Source organism: Alligator sinensis, unplaced genomic scaffold, assembly GCF_000455745.1.
Source record: "Alligator sinensis unplaced genomic scaffold, ASM45574v1 scaffold842_1, whole genome shotgun sequence".
Lineage (NCBI taxonomy): Eukaryota > Metazoa > Chordata > Crocodylia > Alligatoridae > Alligator > Alligator sinensis.
In genome coordinates, this window is record NW_005842295.1 from 1,204,551 (window position 1) to 1,219,504 (window position 14,954).

The 14,954-nt window shown below is 40.0% G+C and overlaps 1 protein-coding gene across 1 annotated transcript in view; it reads right to left on the reverse strand.

Annotated features, from left to right (window-relative positions):
• USH2A (usherin) overlaps window positions 1-14,954 on the reverse strand; it is a gene marked incomplete at its 5' end in the record, with an annotated part of 567,922 nt that overhangs the window by 82,981 nt on the left and 469,987 nt on the right. Inside the window, one exon of the mRNA XM_025209559.1 lies at window positions 8,175-8,529. Within this exon, the coding sequence (XP_025065344.1) occupies window positions 8,175-8,529 (355 nt within the window). The remainder of the gene's footprint in view (window positions 1-8,174; window positions 8,530-14,954) is intronic.

The following is a 14,954-nucleotide window of genomic DNA, read 5'->3' on the forward strand; positions in this document are numbered from 1 at the left end:
CACCTATTTAAACAGCTGCCTGTACCAAAGCCAACATATTTTGCAATGGTATGGAAATGATAGAATCTTCAGTCTTATTGTACCCACAGTTTTCTACTGGCCTTGGATATGAGGTGGCAATTAACTCTCATCCAGTTTATGCAAACTTATCCAGGCCACAAAAGACAGAATTAGGCATCCCCATTTTATAGGCAAATAGAACAATGACAGCAATTCCAATCCAGCTCCGTTATGAAACTATGCTAAAAAAGACTTTTCCCCTTATAAAATGATTAATTTGCAAACCTGTCACATCTATGACACATGTGGTAGGTGTGGGTCATTTCATTTGAATCAGAAAGCAAATGTTTCTATACATGAGAGGTCACTGGCTGTTTTAAGTTAAAATCTTTCCACTCTTAGGCATAATTAAACTACTCTAACAGTGGTTTCAATAATTTTAACATTGCAGTATTGTTGTAATATTTTTCTGGGCTTCAAGAGTTCACAATTGTTTGGTCCAATCAAATCTGGGAACACTGGAGAAGTTATCACCCATCAAGGTAATTACTTTCAAGTTGAAATAATTACTCCATCAATGTTAATGGTCTTTCAACTTCAATAAAGCACTCACCTGCCGATAATCACTGCTAACCTCTTGCTCTCATGCAATTCCCTCTCTATTTAGTGGGTTATATTACAGCCGTTAGAGTGGTCACTTGTCCTGAACAGCTGCTGAATTTCACTTTGATCGGCTGTGAACCATAAAAAAATTAGTCATCTGTGTATGATTTTCCCCTAACCCATAAGCCCTTGCAGAGCTAAGGATATGATCTTTTGGCTGTAATGGGGCACTGCTGGGGCAGCCATCTTGTTTCTGGTGGTGGCTACTTTCCTCTTATTAACAACAGCACAGTAGTCCAATTAACTTTTGCCCCCTACTGCCATTTACAGCTTTTGGTCTCTGCTAAGTGGCACATATTCTGAATTTATGGCGTGTGCCAGTTATAGAATATTTCATTTACTTTTATCTTGCTTCCTTACAATACTCCATGGGTTTCCTAGGGATTTGACTAGGGTTTCTTAATAACTGAATGAACATGAAGAAAGAATGTATGTGCATTTGCAATATCTTGTGAAAGTTTCCATTAAAATAATAACCTTTTACTGATAGCTAATATACCTTGCAATATGAGACACTGCAGTATTTCTGTATACTTAGAAGCATAAATGATTGTGGCATCTCAGATTTAATGCTAGCAAATACTGATCACTCTATTTATGGAGACAAAGTCTGACACAGTATATATGTATGTGTATATATGTATGTATATGTGTGTATACACACACAAATACACCTACATCCCCGTATATATATATATGAATATTTTTATATTCTGCCTAGAGTGGAGCAATATGGTATATATTGCATTCTGGAGATCCATACATTGGGGGCAGCAGGATATATTGATTGATGCATAACATCATTAGCCCCTAGAAGTTGTTTCTTTTCAATTAATGAAGTACTACTTTTTACCTCTCTATTAATAAAAGACGATCATTACTGTTGTTTACTATTTGTATTCTGATAGGATCTTCAATTTGCAAGCTACTGTCCCCATAAATGGGAAGGCGTGTTAATACATTTTAAATGGGGAGGACAGGTGAAAAAAATGGCATTCTACCCTGGCCAAAAAAAGAGAAAAGAAGTCCTCCCTATTGGCCTTGCTACTTTCTCAAGGAAATAAATCCTAAATAACTGGCAAGGTTCTTTGAGTAGATGTGGTATCTTTTATTAGATCAACTGAGTAGTTGGAAAAAAGTTTTTTGCAAGCTTTTGGACACAAGTATCCTTCTTCAGTCATAGGGGGTCTCTGCTATTCTGAAATCTCCAAGGAATGAAAGAAGTTAAAAGTGTGACAGGAGGTCATTGAGAATATAAATAGGTGGAAATAGGAAAACAATGGGTAGAGAAGGGAGGGGGCATGAATGCCGCATGCCCCCGGAGGCTGGCGGGGCATGGAAAGCTCCCACAGGCGGCGATGGCACTGTTGGCAGCAGGAGCATGGCAGCGGCAAGTGGGGAGCTCCCACAGGCAGCTGTAGTACTGTCAGCAGTGACGGGGGGGGGCGGGGGTGAGCGCGACTAGTGGTTGGCAATCACCTGCAGACATGGCTGGGAGCAGCGGCCAGTGGCAATTGTGAACCACCTGCAGATGCTGCCGGCAGTGTGAGCAGTGAGGGGGTAGGTGGCGAGTGGTGGCTGCCCACAGGTGCCGCCAAGTGTTGGCAGCACCTTTTCGCAGGGGGTGCACCGCCAAGCTTGGTGGGAGATGGGAAGGGAAGGGGGGAAATAATGCCAAAAATAAGCAAGGGAGAAAAAATCCTAAATAACTGGCACCTTCTTGGTCCATAAAAAAAAATCTAGTTTAATCCAGTTCTGGAAGTTTCAGAGAAACAAAGATATTTGAATAAAACTAATCAAAGACCATTCATTAGAATATCAGAACCAGTTATCTATAAATAGTCACAGGGTGAAGGGGGCTGGAAACTTCAACATAACACCTGCCAGACTGTTTGGAGGACCCCCTGCTGCTGGAAATCAAGAGCCTGGCTAGTTTTGCTTTGCAGAAGATTATGCTTATCCACCGCTATTAATCTTGCTATGTCAATTGATCAATAAACTTTTCATATTTGTTGGACTGAACTAATGGTCTGTTTAAGTTTTTCATTCATCTACCCCATTTAAAATTTGTTAACAGGCAAAATAGCCAAGGTGTTTACAGTTTAAAGTCCCAATCCTGCAAAGTATAAAGGGAACTCATGTGCTTCTACTTAAGCAAATGTTCAACTCCATGCAAGATTTAGGACCTAAGAACCTGTAATAGTTTGCTCTTTTAGTTACGCTTTGCCAAGCAAATACTTTAGCATACCAGGGGCCTGATCCTGCAATTCACTTACCATAGGCACACTCCTGAGTCAAGGCAGAGTTCCAGTGATAATCCATAGGACTCTGTACAAAACTAGGGAGTTACTAATTCTGCTATAAAACTGAGCCTGACGTTGCACTTCCCATGCTGTGTAGAACCCTATATTCTACTTTTCCCCCTCATTTTCTAGTATCTCTTTTTCTATACTCCATGATTGCCCCATTTTCTTTAACTTCTTACCCCTCTATATTCTTTCTTTCTCCCTTCTTCTCGTATCTTCTCCAAATGTGCTTTTGTCATTACTTTTTCCAAAGTAAAATCTTTATAAAATCTCATTTTAGATGTCCTGATTTACCCTAGCATCAAATAGCTAAACAACCAAATACAATATTCAAGACTAGTGGTCATTGGAGAAATAGTATTTTATTTCTGTTGTGTCTGCCTCTGACAAGCTAGAATTTACCTACACTTGCTCACTGTGGTATTTGATGTATAGTAGTTAAACGATATTGATACCTTGATAGTATTATCTGGGAAATATTGACCTTTTTAATGACATCCACCATAGTTCATCAGTTACTCCCTGCAGTACATGTCTCTTTGGAGGATGATGTAAATAAGCTGCTGGTCTCAGTTCAGTTCCTAGTGGACAAGCATCTGCTAACACCATAACCACCACAACAACTGGTATCAAGGCACCCATCTTAGTAGACAAAGGCCATGTCTACACAAGACACTGACTGCGCAGTAGCTCATTAATACTGTGTGGTAGCATCATGTGGCAAGAAGTATGATGTGACACTACTACACAGTAGTAACAAGCTACTGAGCAGTCAGCATCACCTAAAAGCCGTTTGGTGATGCTACTGAGCAGTAACTTTGGTACTTGTTTATACAAGTACTAAATGACTGCTCAGTAATGACTGCTCAGTAATGACTGCACAGTCAGTGTCTTCTGTAGACACAGCCAAAGAGGACATAACTGTTGTCTGATTCTCTGTTGGAGGATTAAGGTATATAGGAAAGCTGCATAGGAGAACCTTGCATCTCTGTTGTTCCTCAGAGGGACTTCAGTCTACTATGGTGCTTAATAGTGTTAAATAGTGGTAATACCTAACTCCTAAATCTAACTGGTTTGATGAGTGGTGCTCAGCCTAGTCTGTAGACTGGATCTGCCAGCAGAGCTGTGTCATTTGGCCTACAGGGCTTCCCTGTAGGCCAAATGACACACTGCACAAATTTGGCAGTGGGGGAGTAGTGGCAATTAACACTGCCACTGTTCCATCAAATTTCCAAGCCTTAGATTATGTGGCCCCTTGCACTGGATCAGGCTGGCATATGGGGCTGGGATGGCAGGAATGACCAGGCACACAGAGTCAGGGCTGGGCAGCAGACTCAGTACAGCACACCTGGGGTAAGAGCAGTGGGTCCAATCTGGCATGCATAGGGTTGGGATAGCAGGCCTACTACATCAGAATTCCTCACATGTGTGTTGTAGGCCCTATGCTACTAACAGCTAATGGAGATTCTTCTTTAGTTCAAGGGGTAGGAACTTGGGCTTTTAGAACCGAGACATGACTTCTATCCCCATTGGTTTCACAACATTTCAAGTGGTCAGTGATAACTTCAAGGTCCTAGGTGACCCTAGATTTGACACATTAAATTAAATAGAGCTTAACACATCTTTACAGGGGAGTAAATGGCTACAGTTCAGGGAGGCAAAGTGAATAAGTCTGTCAAGTGTTTTGAAAACCCAAAAGGCAATTCTCACATGGATTTGGAAATGGATAGAAAAGAAATCAAGGTAGAAGAGTCTTCAGTGACATTATCAGTCCCCTCATTTTTATTATGTTTTACCATTTCCCATAAAGATTTTGTTTCAAGTTTAATTTTTGGTCGGACTTAAAGTATTCAGGCCATGTCCAGTGGGTTGGGAGCATGAGCACAAGTGAAAAGAATGGGTATGACCACAGCCCTTGCAATATTGGCATCGCTCTCTCCTTTCTCCTGGAATATTCCAATGTGATAAGAATAGAGTCTAACAGATTAAATAAAGGACAGAGCTCATTGCTTGCTCAATACTTTAAGTCTTGCATTGTAATATGGAAGCTTGTGTGAGAGAATGACTAATGGCATGTCCCACAAGGGAACTCCAATAGAGACTCTTTAGGAGATTAAATGATTTAGCCTACTACCCCTGAAAGCTATATTTTAAAGGGGCAGAAGTTTAATCATTGCAATGCTAGTTCCTTTAGTAAAATTACATTTTAATTAAAGTGTCTCATTTACAAAACTACAGGTACAAGTATATCAGCAATTTCATGATAAAATTCTGTTTCAAAAAAGTTGTAACTTTGAAACTTGGGGCCCAGGTTTTTGCCTGTTCTGATAATTGGCCTGACCTCCTAAGGATATCTTTCATAACAGGACACAGTATCTTTGTCTTCAGACTACAGCTATAATGCTGCTTTAAGAACAGAAAAGGGATGATTCTGGTCTCAGCTATCCTGGGGCAAAATTGGAAACTACTCCACTGAGTTCAATGTAGTTGCACCAGCCTAAAGCCAAGTGCAGCTGAGGAGAGAATGGGGCAGAGGAATTCCTCTCCTAAAGGCAGTGTAATATTCATATAGGAGAAATATAATATAACATAATTATAGAAAAAAGGGAATGAAAAAAATGAATGGATAGTCACAAAACAGGCAAGTAGAAAAAGTGGATGTGTCATTTCTGCACTATTCAAACAACTATACATATGCTTGCAATATGCCATTTTGATTCAGGTTAGTGTTTAGGGAAAATAAAGCATTTCAGAGCCAGGAAGATAATAATTCAGTAAATAATAACTGTTAATTTAAGGGGCTTTAAATGATGTTGTTAAAGAAGCACACTGTAGTAACATTATTTAAAAGGCCATTTTGGTAGATTTTATTACCCACAATACAACCATCTTGGATGTTTTTCGTTGTTATTGGCATGCCTAGAAGACACTGTAATGCATGACTGGACAGGTGAATTCTGACACTCAGCAACATGTTAGTTTCTGTCTGAACAGGACATTAGAAGAAGCCACTGACATTTTGCCATTTTTGTAATTTTAGCCATCACATTTAATATTATGTCTGGGATTTCAAAAGAAAACAAAAAGTCAGATACCCAGATTTCCCTGAAGTCCAACTCTCCTTTGATAACTGCACCCTACATTTAAAATCTAGCGCATACTTTATTTATTTCTGTATTATTTATTTATTAAGTCTTATTCGTATCAGCTTCTAGGAAACTGGACCTAGGCTATGAATGGACTTTGCATTTATCCCAGGAGAAAGATTTTTATCCTTGGATTGTGCAGAGGTTCACATTCATTGTCTCACCTCAAGTCCCTTTGAAATATGCCAGGCAAATGTAGTAATGCTCTTTCCTGAGATATCTTGTTATACATTTGTATGGTTATTGTGGTTCATTCTATGCCCGTGAAACTGTGCATTCTTGCTGACCACCTGCTGGTGAAGGAGCAAGCAATGCAGCTCAAAAGGGTGACATATGTAAATGACTCTGCCACTCCTGCTTTGATTTAGGTTAAGTCCCAAGGCAATCAGCCCCAGGTCAAATGAGAGGTCTGTTTATAGCCCTACAGCTGCTTGAGAACCAGACAACTCTAAGTGCATGACGTCTTCAACATGGATCCTACTAATTTCTTGCCAAAAGGGTGTTTCCCAGTAAGTTTTCTAAAGATCTTATTTTTGAACATTAAGGAGACAGTCCCTTCAAATTCTAAATCTGATCACATCACTGTCATAGGCAGTACAACAATGTCAATTATCTGAAGGCTAAAGGAATATTTAATACTTTGACATTATCAATAATTGAAGATATCTTCAATGCAAGGATAATTATTTGGACATGTAACCACATTTGGACAAAAGCTTAGGTTATTTGAGGTTGCACTGGTAGGAACTAAAGTTCAATACAACGTCAGAACCATATTAACACAACAGACTCTTAAACTGTTGAAAAATAATATTTTTCAGAAGGCTGTCAAATACAGTAGCTACCAAAGCACACTACAGACTATTTCAGTTGGCTGTATGTTGATACTTTATGGAAAGACTATGGTTAAATGATCAGATGTCATAGTCAGTTTCCAAAGAAAATATTACCAGCTCTGCCACTGATTTATAGCATAGCCCTGGTCAGATCACATAAAAACAAAGAAAAACAAAACAAAACTATATTTGACTCAGTTTAGTCAGCTGGGAAATAATAATATTTAAGTGTCACAGGAACTACCCTAATATTCACTTGTAAAACATTTTTAGATGGACAGCATATTAGGTGTGTAAAGGATTACAGAAGCATATTATATGCTCTTGCAGAAGTTGATCTGCTCCTGATACTGTTGAATTATGAGTACATCTCTGTAGATAGTGTAAACAAAAAATGGTGTGTGCAGAAATAATGGCAACATTTATGGCATGCTTAAACCAGTACTGATTTCAACTGAATAACAACATTCAAAGGGGGCTGGTTTTCTTCTGCTCATTATAATCAATCTGTTCAAAGCATAAGAGAATAAGCATTACAAAGAAAATATATAACTGCAGTTCCACAGTTAGGTAGGTATGAGTAATGTCTGATGCATTTCATTTGAGGCATTCATTTGAATCTATCAGTGGTTAGACATCTAACTGAGACGCCATCATGCCCAGGTATAGGATATATATGTTTGCAGGTTAAGTGTGCATAAGCAAGTTGTGCATACTTAACTGGAAATCTGACCTCTATGTCAATGAGATTAGGGCTGGTGAAAATTTTCTGATGTAAACTCAGTGTCATCAAAAAATGACAGCTCACTGGGTCCAAAATGCTTCATTCAGCAGACCTCAAGTTCAATGAACTTTTATAGAATTTTAAGGCCGGGCACTGAGATTTCTGGGTTCCTAGTAGGTCTGCACCACTGCCTAGGACTCTGAGAACCAGCCTCATGCAGCCACTCAATGCAGTGGACGTTCTTGTATTATTTAGTAGTGGTAGTAAACCTGAAAAGAATGGCAATTTTACTGAGTAACCACAGGGTCTGGCAGCTTCCACTTTACCAGAAATTTCAAATATATATGCATTAAAATAACTAAAGCAAATCTAAAACCAATATTTTCTGCAAAGTGGAAATTGTGCTTTTAGACCAGCTCTTAGTAAGATATGAAAACAACACAAGTCAAAGTAAAATACAAAAAACCCTGAAAAGCCAGTTTTATTATTTATTTCTTACCATTACGGTTAGCGCTGTAACAGCTGGGGTGCTAAATGTTGGATCACTCTGTTTCTCTTGATAGACTACACGATACTGGGAAATGATGCCATTGGTAGACAGGGGTTGGATCCAGTTCAGCAGCACAGAGTATGCACTTGTAGCTTGTGCCCAAGGGGCTTTCATGCCCCAAGGTGCAGCTTCCAGTGTTTGCGTTGAAGTCCACTGACTGCCTACCGAGCCCATGGAATTCTGAGCTCTAACACGGTATTCATAGGCAGTGAATGGCTGCAGTGCATCCGAAGCATCAATAAATTCCAGCGCTCCTTCTGACCAGATGAACAAAAGCAGCTCCTCTGGAGTGCCTACAGCACGCCTGAAATTCAAATAAAACCATTCCATTTAAAACTTAACCACAGCCAGATAGTACTTGATACTAAAGTACAAATCCTAAACTCAGACTGTAATAGTGAATAATATAGCTCTTTACACACTGTACAGGCAAGGAAATTCCTGCCTAATTTTTTATCTTGGAAATATTCCTTTCATCTGCTAGCAAAAGGAGACTCTTTAGTATCCATCTATGTATATCTTCTATCTATGTTCAATATATATGCATACACATGTTCATGACCTATAAAATATATAATAGTGCAGGGCTGTTCAACTTCTGAGTGCAGAAGTTGTGTAAGGGGCAGGAAGCAGAAGCTGGAGGAGGGATGGGGAAGCCTGGAGACCTTGGCAGCTACAGCAGGAGAGCCGGGGGATGGAACCTGGACTGGGACCTCAGGGGCTTCAGGTTAACTCCTTGGGAGCTGGATGCTGCCCATGGGCTATCAGTTGGCCAGCCCTGCAATAGTGTATAGTGTATACTGTATATATATACACTACAAATGCACTCCTACAGCCAAACCCTGAGAAATTCTGAACCATTTCAATGGTGATTACAGGAAATTAGTGCCTCTTTTATTAGTGCCTGCTAGGATGTCAGTCTAGAGAGGAAGGAAAAAGGTAGACGTTTGGTTTCAAGACAGAGTTGCCAAATCATTTCTCTTTTGCTAGGTATAAAAAAGCTGGCCTGGATTTAAGTCTGTAATATTTAAGGCTATGAAAAATCTCAGTGAAGACTGTGCTGCACTGTGCAGGGATTTAAGTGTTTTCCTTCTTTTAACTGAAAACTTTGCCTTCACTATAAATAAAACCACTTTCTCCCTGCATGCCAGCAAACAAACAAGAAAATTACATTATCTGAGACTTGTACCACAAATATGGTAAATTCACAGGAGTGGAATTGGTCTGCCTGGTTACCAGGTGTCATCACTACTCCACATGCACACTGGCGGAAGAACATTTCTTTGGCAAGAGAAAATCTGTATTTCAAATAATTCTGTCTGTTTTCATTTACTTGCATCAACCTCAGTTACTACTTTAAAGATAAATCTCCCCCCTCCCAACAAACATCTATGCTTTTAAAACTAGCAACTAAGTGCTTGCAATATTACCTCCCCTTAGGTTCTACTGCATTTATAAACATAATGAATGTACTACCCTTGCGCACACATACACATGCACTCACATGCAGACATGTACACACACATGCTAAATTTTCTGCATATATTATCACTAGGATGTGGTAAAGATTAAACACGTTGATACTGTGAATTGATTTGTGGTTCTGGGTAAAGAGGAGTGGGGCAGACTTTCTAGTAGTTCTCAAAAACAATTGAAGCAGGAGTGTTAGAGGAACAGGAAGAAAGAAATCATACCCAAGACCCCCTAAATCAATGGGAGCCAACATTTTTGGCAGTCATGCCACAAATAAGCCCCACACCTTCCCCAAGTGCCACTCCAATTTTCTTCCCCTGCCCAATCTGCTGCTCTGCTTTCTGCTCCCTTCGCTGTGCTCCCTGTCCAATCTGTTGCTCTGCTTTTTTCACCCTCTCCTATTTGCCATGTGCCCCACGTACAGACTGCCTATGCCACTTGTGGCACCCATGATGCAGGTTGGCCACCTGAGCCATACTCCATCCTTAGTCATGTATCCCAAAGTAAGGCATCACGTTGGATTTTTTGCACACTTTTCTCCATGGTGAAGTAAAATCATATGCAGAACTCTCACTCAAACATCACACACTGTACTCATCAATGTAAAGGCAAAAATTGCAAAAAGTGACACTAACCTCTTGTTTTAGTTTCTCTACCAGAGGCACAAGTACCAGAGTCTGTGCTCTGGGTGGCAGCAGAGGCTGAGCCAGGCTGTCTGTTGCACTGGAAACATCTGGCTCTGCACTGGCAGTGGCAGTGGCTGCCATTCTTGCACTCCCTGGTGTCCCAGTCATGCCCTCCCCTCCTCCCTCCATGACACTAGTGCTCTTCACTACTCCAAAGGATTTAATCTCTTCTTGCCATGGCCAGTACCAAAGTGATACCAAAACCCAAGATTTTTAAGATCCATCAAGAGAGAGCCTTGGCTGAGACGATATAGTTGGGGATGGTTTGAGTTGGGGCTGGACTACATGACCTCCAGAGGTCTCTTCTAACCCTTATTTCCTATGATTCTATGATAGATGCACTGGTTATGTGCTATAGCTAATTTCTAATTCCCATGGACTCAATCCTTGTGTCTTACTTACCTGTAAAGTATCCTACACACTTATGCCAGAATATATACAGTTCTACAAGATAATATGCCTCAATCCCACCTTCCTCTCAATGTATTTAAAAATAAGGAATGTTGAACAGAAGTGAAAAGTGGTGATATTTTAAGTGTAATAAAGGTGTCTTTAATACCTGATATCTGGGCTTGCCTAGCATAGCAATTCAATTAATTGTTATAGCACTTCTTCAAATTTACAAATTCATCTTTAGTAACATTTTAGAAATTCTGTGATAAACAGCTTGTTCACGCTGAAAGATCAAATATGCCACCAACCACTAGCTCATCTACAAGCAAAGCTGAACAATGTAGTCTGGTTAAGTATTTAGATCTTATTACTGCTGAATATTTAATGAATGAAACTTATGGTTAGGTAAATGATTCCATCTGTGGTGCTAAAAACCAGAATATCTTCATGTATGAATAAACTTTGAACAGAAGTGGTTGAACAGTCTGTAATCATTTCAATCGACTTAAGATTTAGTATGCAACTGCTCATTTAACTGGAAGTGCTTCTTATGTACAATGAACTGCATAGGAGAAAAAGCATTTTCAGGAGCTGAAAGCTGTCTCTGAAGCTGCATACTGTGATTTGCTGCCCATGCTCATTTTAGAGATGTTCAGATGCAGTTATTTTTATAAGGGCAAATCCTCCCCACCCCCACTCCAAACCTGAGCCTGAGCAGAAGTAGTGAGGAGAAGGAATTCTTCCTGCCAGATGGCTACACAGCTATATCCAGAGAGCTGCAATAGCGATCACAGCACTTGCCCCTCATCTGCCTTATTTGTCAGGGAAGAATCAGTGAATCTGTGTAGTTTTGGCTTCACTGGCTACACCTCTGTGGCCATGTTCAGAATGCCCTTACAGAGCCATCACTTCCTCTAAGACCAAAAAGAGAACGTAGTTGTTCACATTGTTCCCAGGGTAGGAAAGAATCACCATTCTGGAAAGACTGAGGGATAATATCTCCAAAAGTTATTAAAGGGACAATGCAGCTCCACAGTGCTTCCTAATATGGTTTTTCATATGGTGCACCAAAATAGCCTTAGTTATTACTGACTTGCAACACATATATATTTTATTTTTAATTTTTATAAATATTGTCCTCAATATACAAAAATAAAATGAACTGGATGCTCATTAAAACAGTCAATCAGATCAGATGTCAGAATACTTACAGACAAAAGTGATGAGCATGAACCAAATTCAGTGGTTGCTTATGTCAGCATATCTATCTATGGAGGTCTTTATACTTACGCCACTGTCTGAGTGTCTGATAAGTTACACACCAAGTTGAAGTGTTCCTGAATATAAAGGTAAGGGGAAGAGTCATGTAATATATACTGATCTGGCACTCAGTGGTATGTAAAATGAACATAACTGGAGCCACAAAAAGAGCAGCTTAGAGGTGTCAACAGAAAGTGGGCATGTCCTGTATCTTACATCCTCCTGTTTCTTTTTCAGCTTGACCCCTTATTTTGCCTACGCTCTAAATTATACTTATTTGCCCATCCACTGAGTGCCAGGACAGTGTGAATTACACTATTAATCTCAATTACATCTTTTATCTAAATCATGTACTCCTACAGAGTTTAGCTCAGGGTTTTCCAAGGAAGCTACTCCTACTTAAGCTAGATTTGAACCAGGCCTCACTTATTTCTTATCTTACAGGTATTGTTTTTATGAGATCAATTCCCATCCACAGAGCACTTGCTGGTGGTGAGTGAAGAGCAACAGCTGGAGACCCTCTGATAGTCACGTAGTGTTGTTTTGCTTTGTTTCCAGTTATATCTGAGTAACAGACAAATAGAACTGTTAAATTTTCCTGTAATAGTATCTTTCCATCATAGCAATTTCTATGGCTGTCACAGGGAAGTTATGTAATGATGAATGGAAAAGAGAGGAGTGTTGCATGATTGTGAATGAGAAGGGATGTTTTGCATGAGACAATATTCAGTTGTGGTTCTCACCGAAAAAATAAAGCACCTTCCTTCTCTGTTCACAGTTGTTTCACAAGTGAGAAGTAAAATATTACCAATCCCCTAGCACCACACTTTTTTTGTCAGAATTATAGAAATTTTGTAGGTATTTTTAGGACGCTTCTGCAATTTTAATGGAAAGATTTGCACACACTGCTCCCCAAACATTCAGTGCTTTGAGTTAAATGAATTTATTTGGTGAAGATACAGCAAGGAAGAGGCAAATGATGAAGAAGAAATTACATGCCATAACCTCCCCTAGAAACACTGCAGTATTGTTGTTATAACAATATGAGGCTATGTATAGCTACAAAATGAAAAAGAACTATGTGCTTACATCCCATTTCTGTCCTTACAAATTTCTGATTTTTTTTGCAGCTATCTGAGAAAGATTTGCTATTGTTGTTGTCTAAGCACATTTAAACTTCAGCTGAAATAACTGCCAAGTGATTCATGCCTATGTAGGTGAATATAACGATTGTATCTGGAGCCCCAGTGCGCCATTTTCATTTCACTTTAAATAAAAAACAAAATGTATCTATGTCAGTCAGTGCCCTTCTGCTGTACTCAGAGGTATCAAACAGGCTACAATTATGATTGTGAAGTGATTGTGTCACATTGGAGGAAGGTTTATTGCTTTTGAGTCTGCTAGGCAGTAACACATTCTGTTTCATATTACTCTTTATATCATTGTTTGGCTGTGACTAGAATAATCAAATGCCATCAAATGCTGTCAAATTCAATTTACTGTATTTTTCATTGAAGCAGGCTTTCTGCATTATATTTCCTGTTTTCCCTTTCTATGGCTGCCATGGAAAAGCAGCTATAATCATCAGCTTTATTTACAAAACCAACAGAGTGAAGCCACACTGTAGACTATAACAAATAATTTATTTCCCTTTATGCATAGATTTAATATATTTTTTCCTTGACCAATTAACAGGGAGCAAATGAAAAAAAAGTATTTAAAAAGAAGAGGGATTTTTCGATGATCTGTTAATATTTTGAGGGCAAGTGTGAATTTTCCTGAATTATTCTTACACAATCTTACAAGCACTAAGGAATGTGGATTGCTCACTTTTAGAAATACATTCTCCCTCCCCAGAACTGCAATACAATTAAAATATCCCAAGTACCTAGGGTACACCCAAAGCTTTTGAAGAATCTAGACTACAGGAAGCCCGAAGAGCAAGTGTAGGAGATTTTGAGAAGGGAAGGTCTGGGACAGAACTTGGCACTCCAACTTCAAAGATTTCTACACAGATTCCCTATGGATTTGGAGCTCAGGTTCCACTTATTAGGTGCACATGTAGACGTAGGCAGTAAACTGTGATCCTACTCCACCCAGCTCAAGTCCCTAAAAAAAGTGTCTAAAAGGGGTGGGCAGTAGGACTGTGCAAAACGGCACCATTCTGTTTCTCCTTGAGTTTCAACAGTTCGATAGAACAGTGTTTCATCTTGAATTTCATTTCGAGTCGAAACAGCTGTTCCATTTTGTTCCATCGAAACAAAAAGGCTGTTTCGCCACTGTTTCGTGTTTCACTGGGGATGGGGAGTCAGACCAGCTGGGCTGACATCCTATCCCCAGCGCTAGATCGCGCTGGGGGTGGGAAGTAGCCCAGCAGGGTGTGATCAAGTGCAGGGGATGGGGAAGCATCCCCTCTGGGCTGCCTCCCACCCCCGACATGATCAAGCGTGGGGGTAGGGGAAACAGCCCCGGTGGGTTGCCTCCTGCTCCCAGCGCAATCAAGCACAGGGGTTGGGGGAGCAGCCCCAGTGGACTGCCTCCCACCCCCTGCTGGATCTTGCACTGGGGATGGGAAGTCAGGCCAGCTGGACTGACTTCCCATCCCCAGCCTATGGTTGAAACTTTTTGACTTTCAAAACGTTTCGATCAGCCTCATTTTGTTTTGAGGCTATTTCAACAGCCTTTGTTTCATTCTGATTTTGCTGTTTCGCCTCGGAATTGGTCTAAACAGCGTCGGAATGAAATGACCAGTGAAATTTCACACAGCTGTAGTGGGCAGTTCCTTTTCCTTCTCTTCCTTGCTGCTTTTTTGTGACATGGTCTTATGGCTATAGAAACATGTTACAGAATTCGATGCATTGGCTAAGTACAGACATTCAAAAAGCCTGAGACCAAATTGATTTAAGCCTCCATTCCT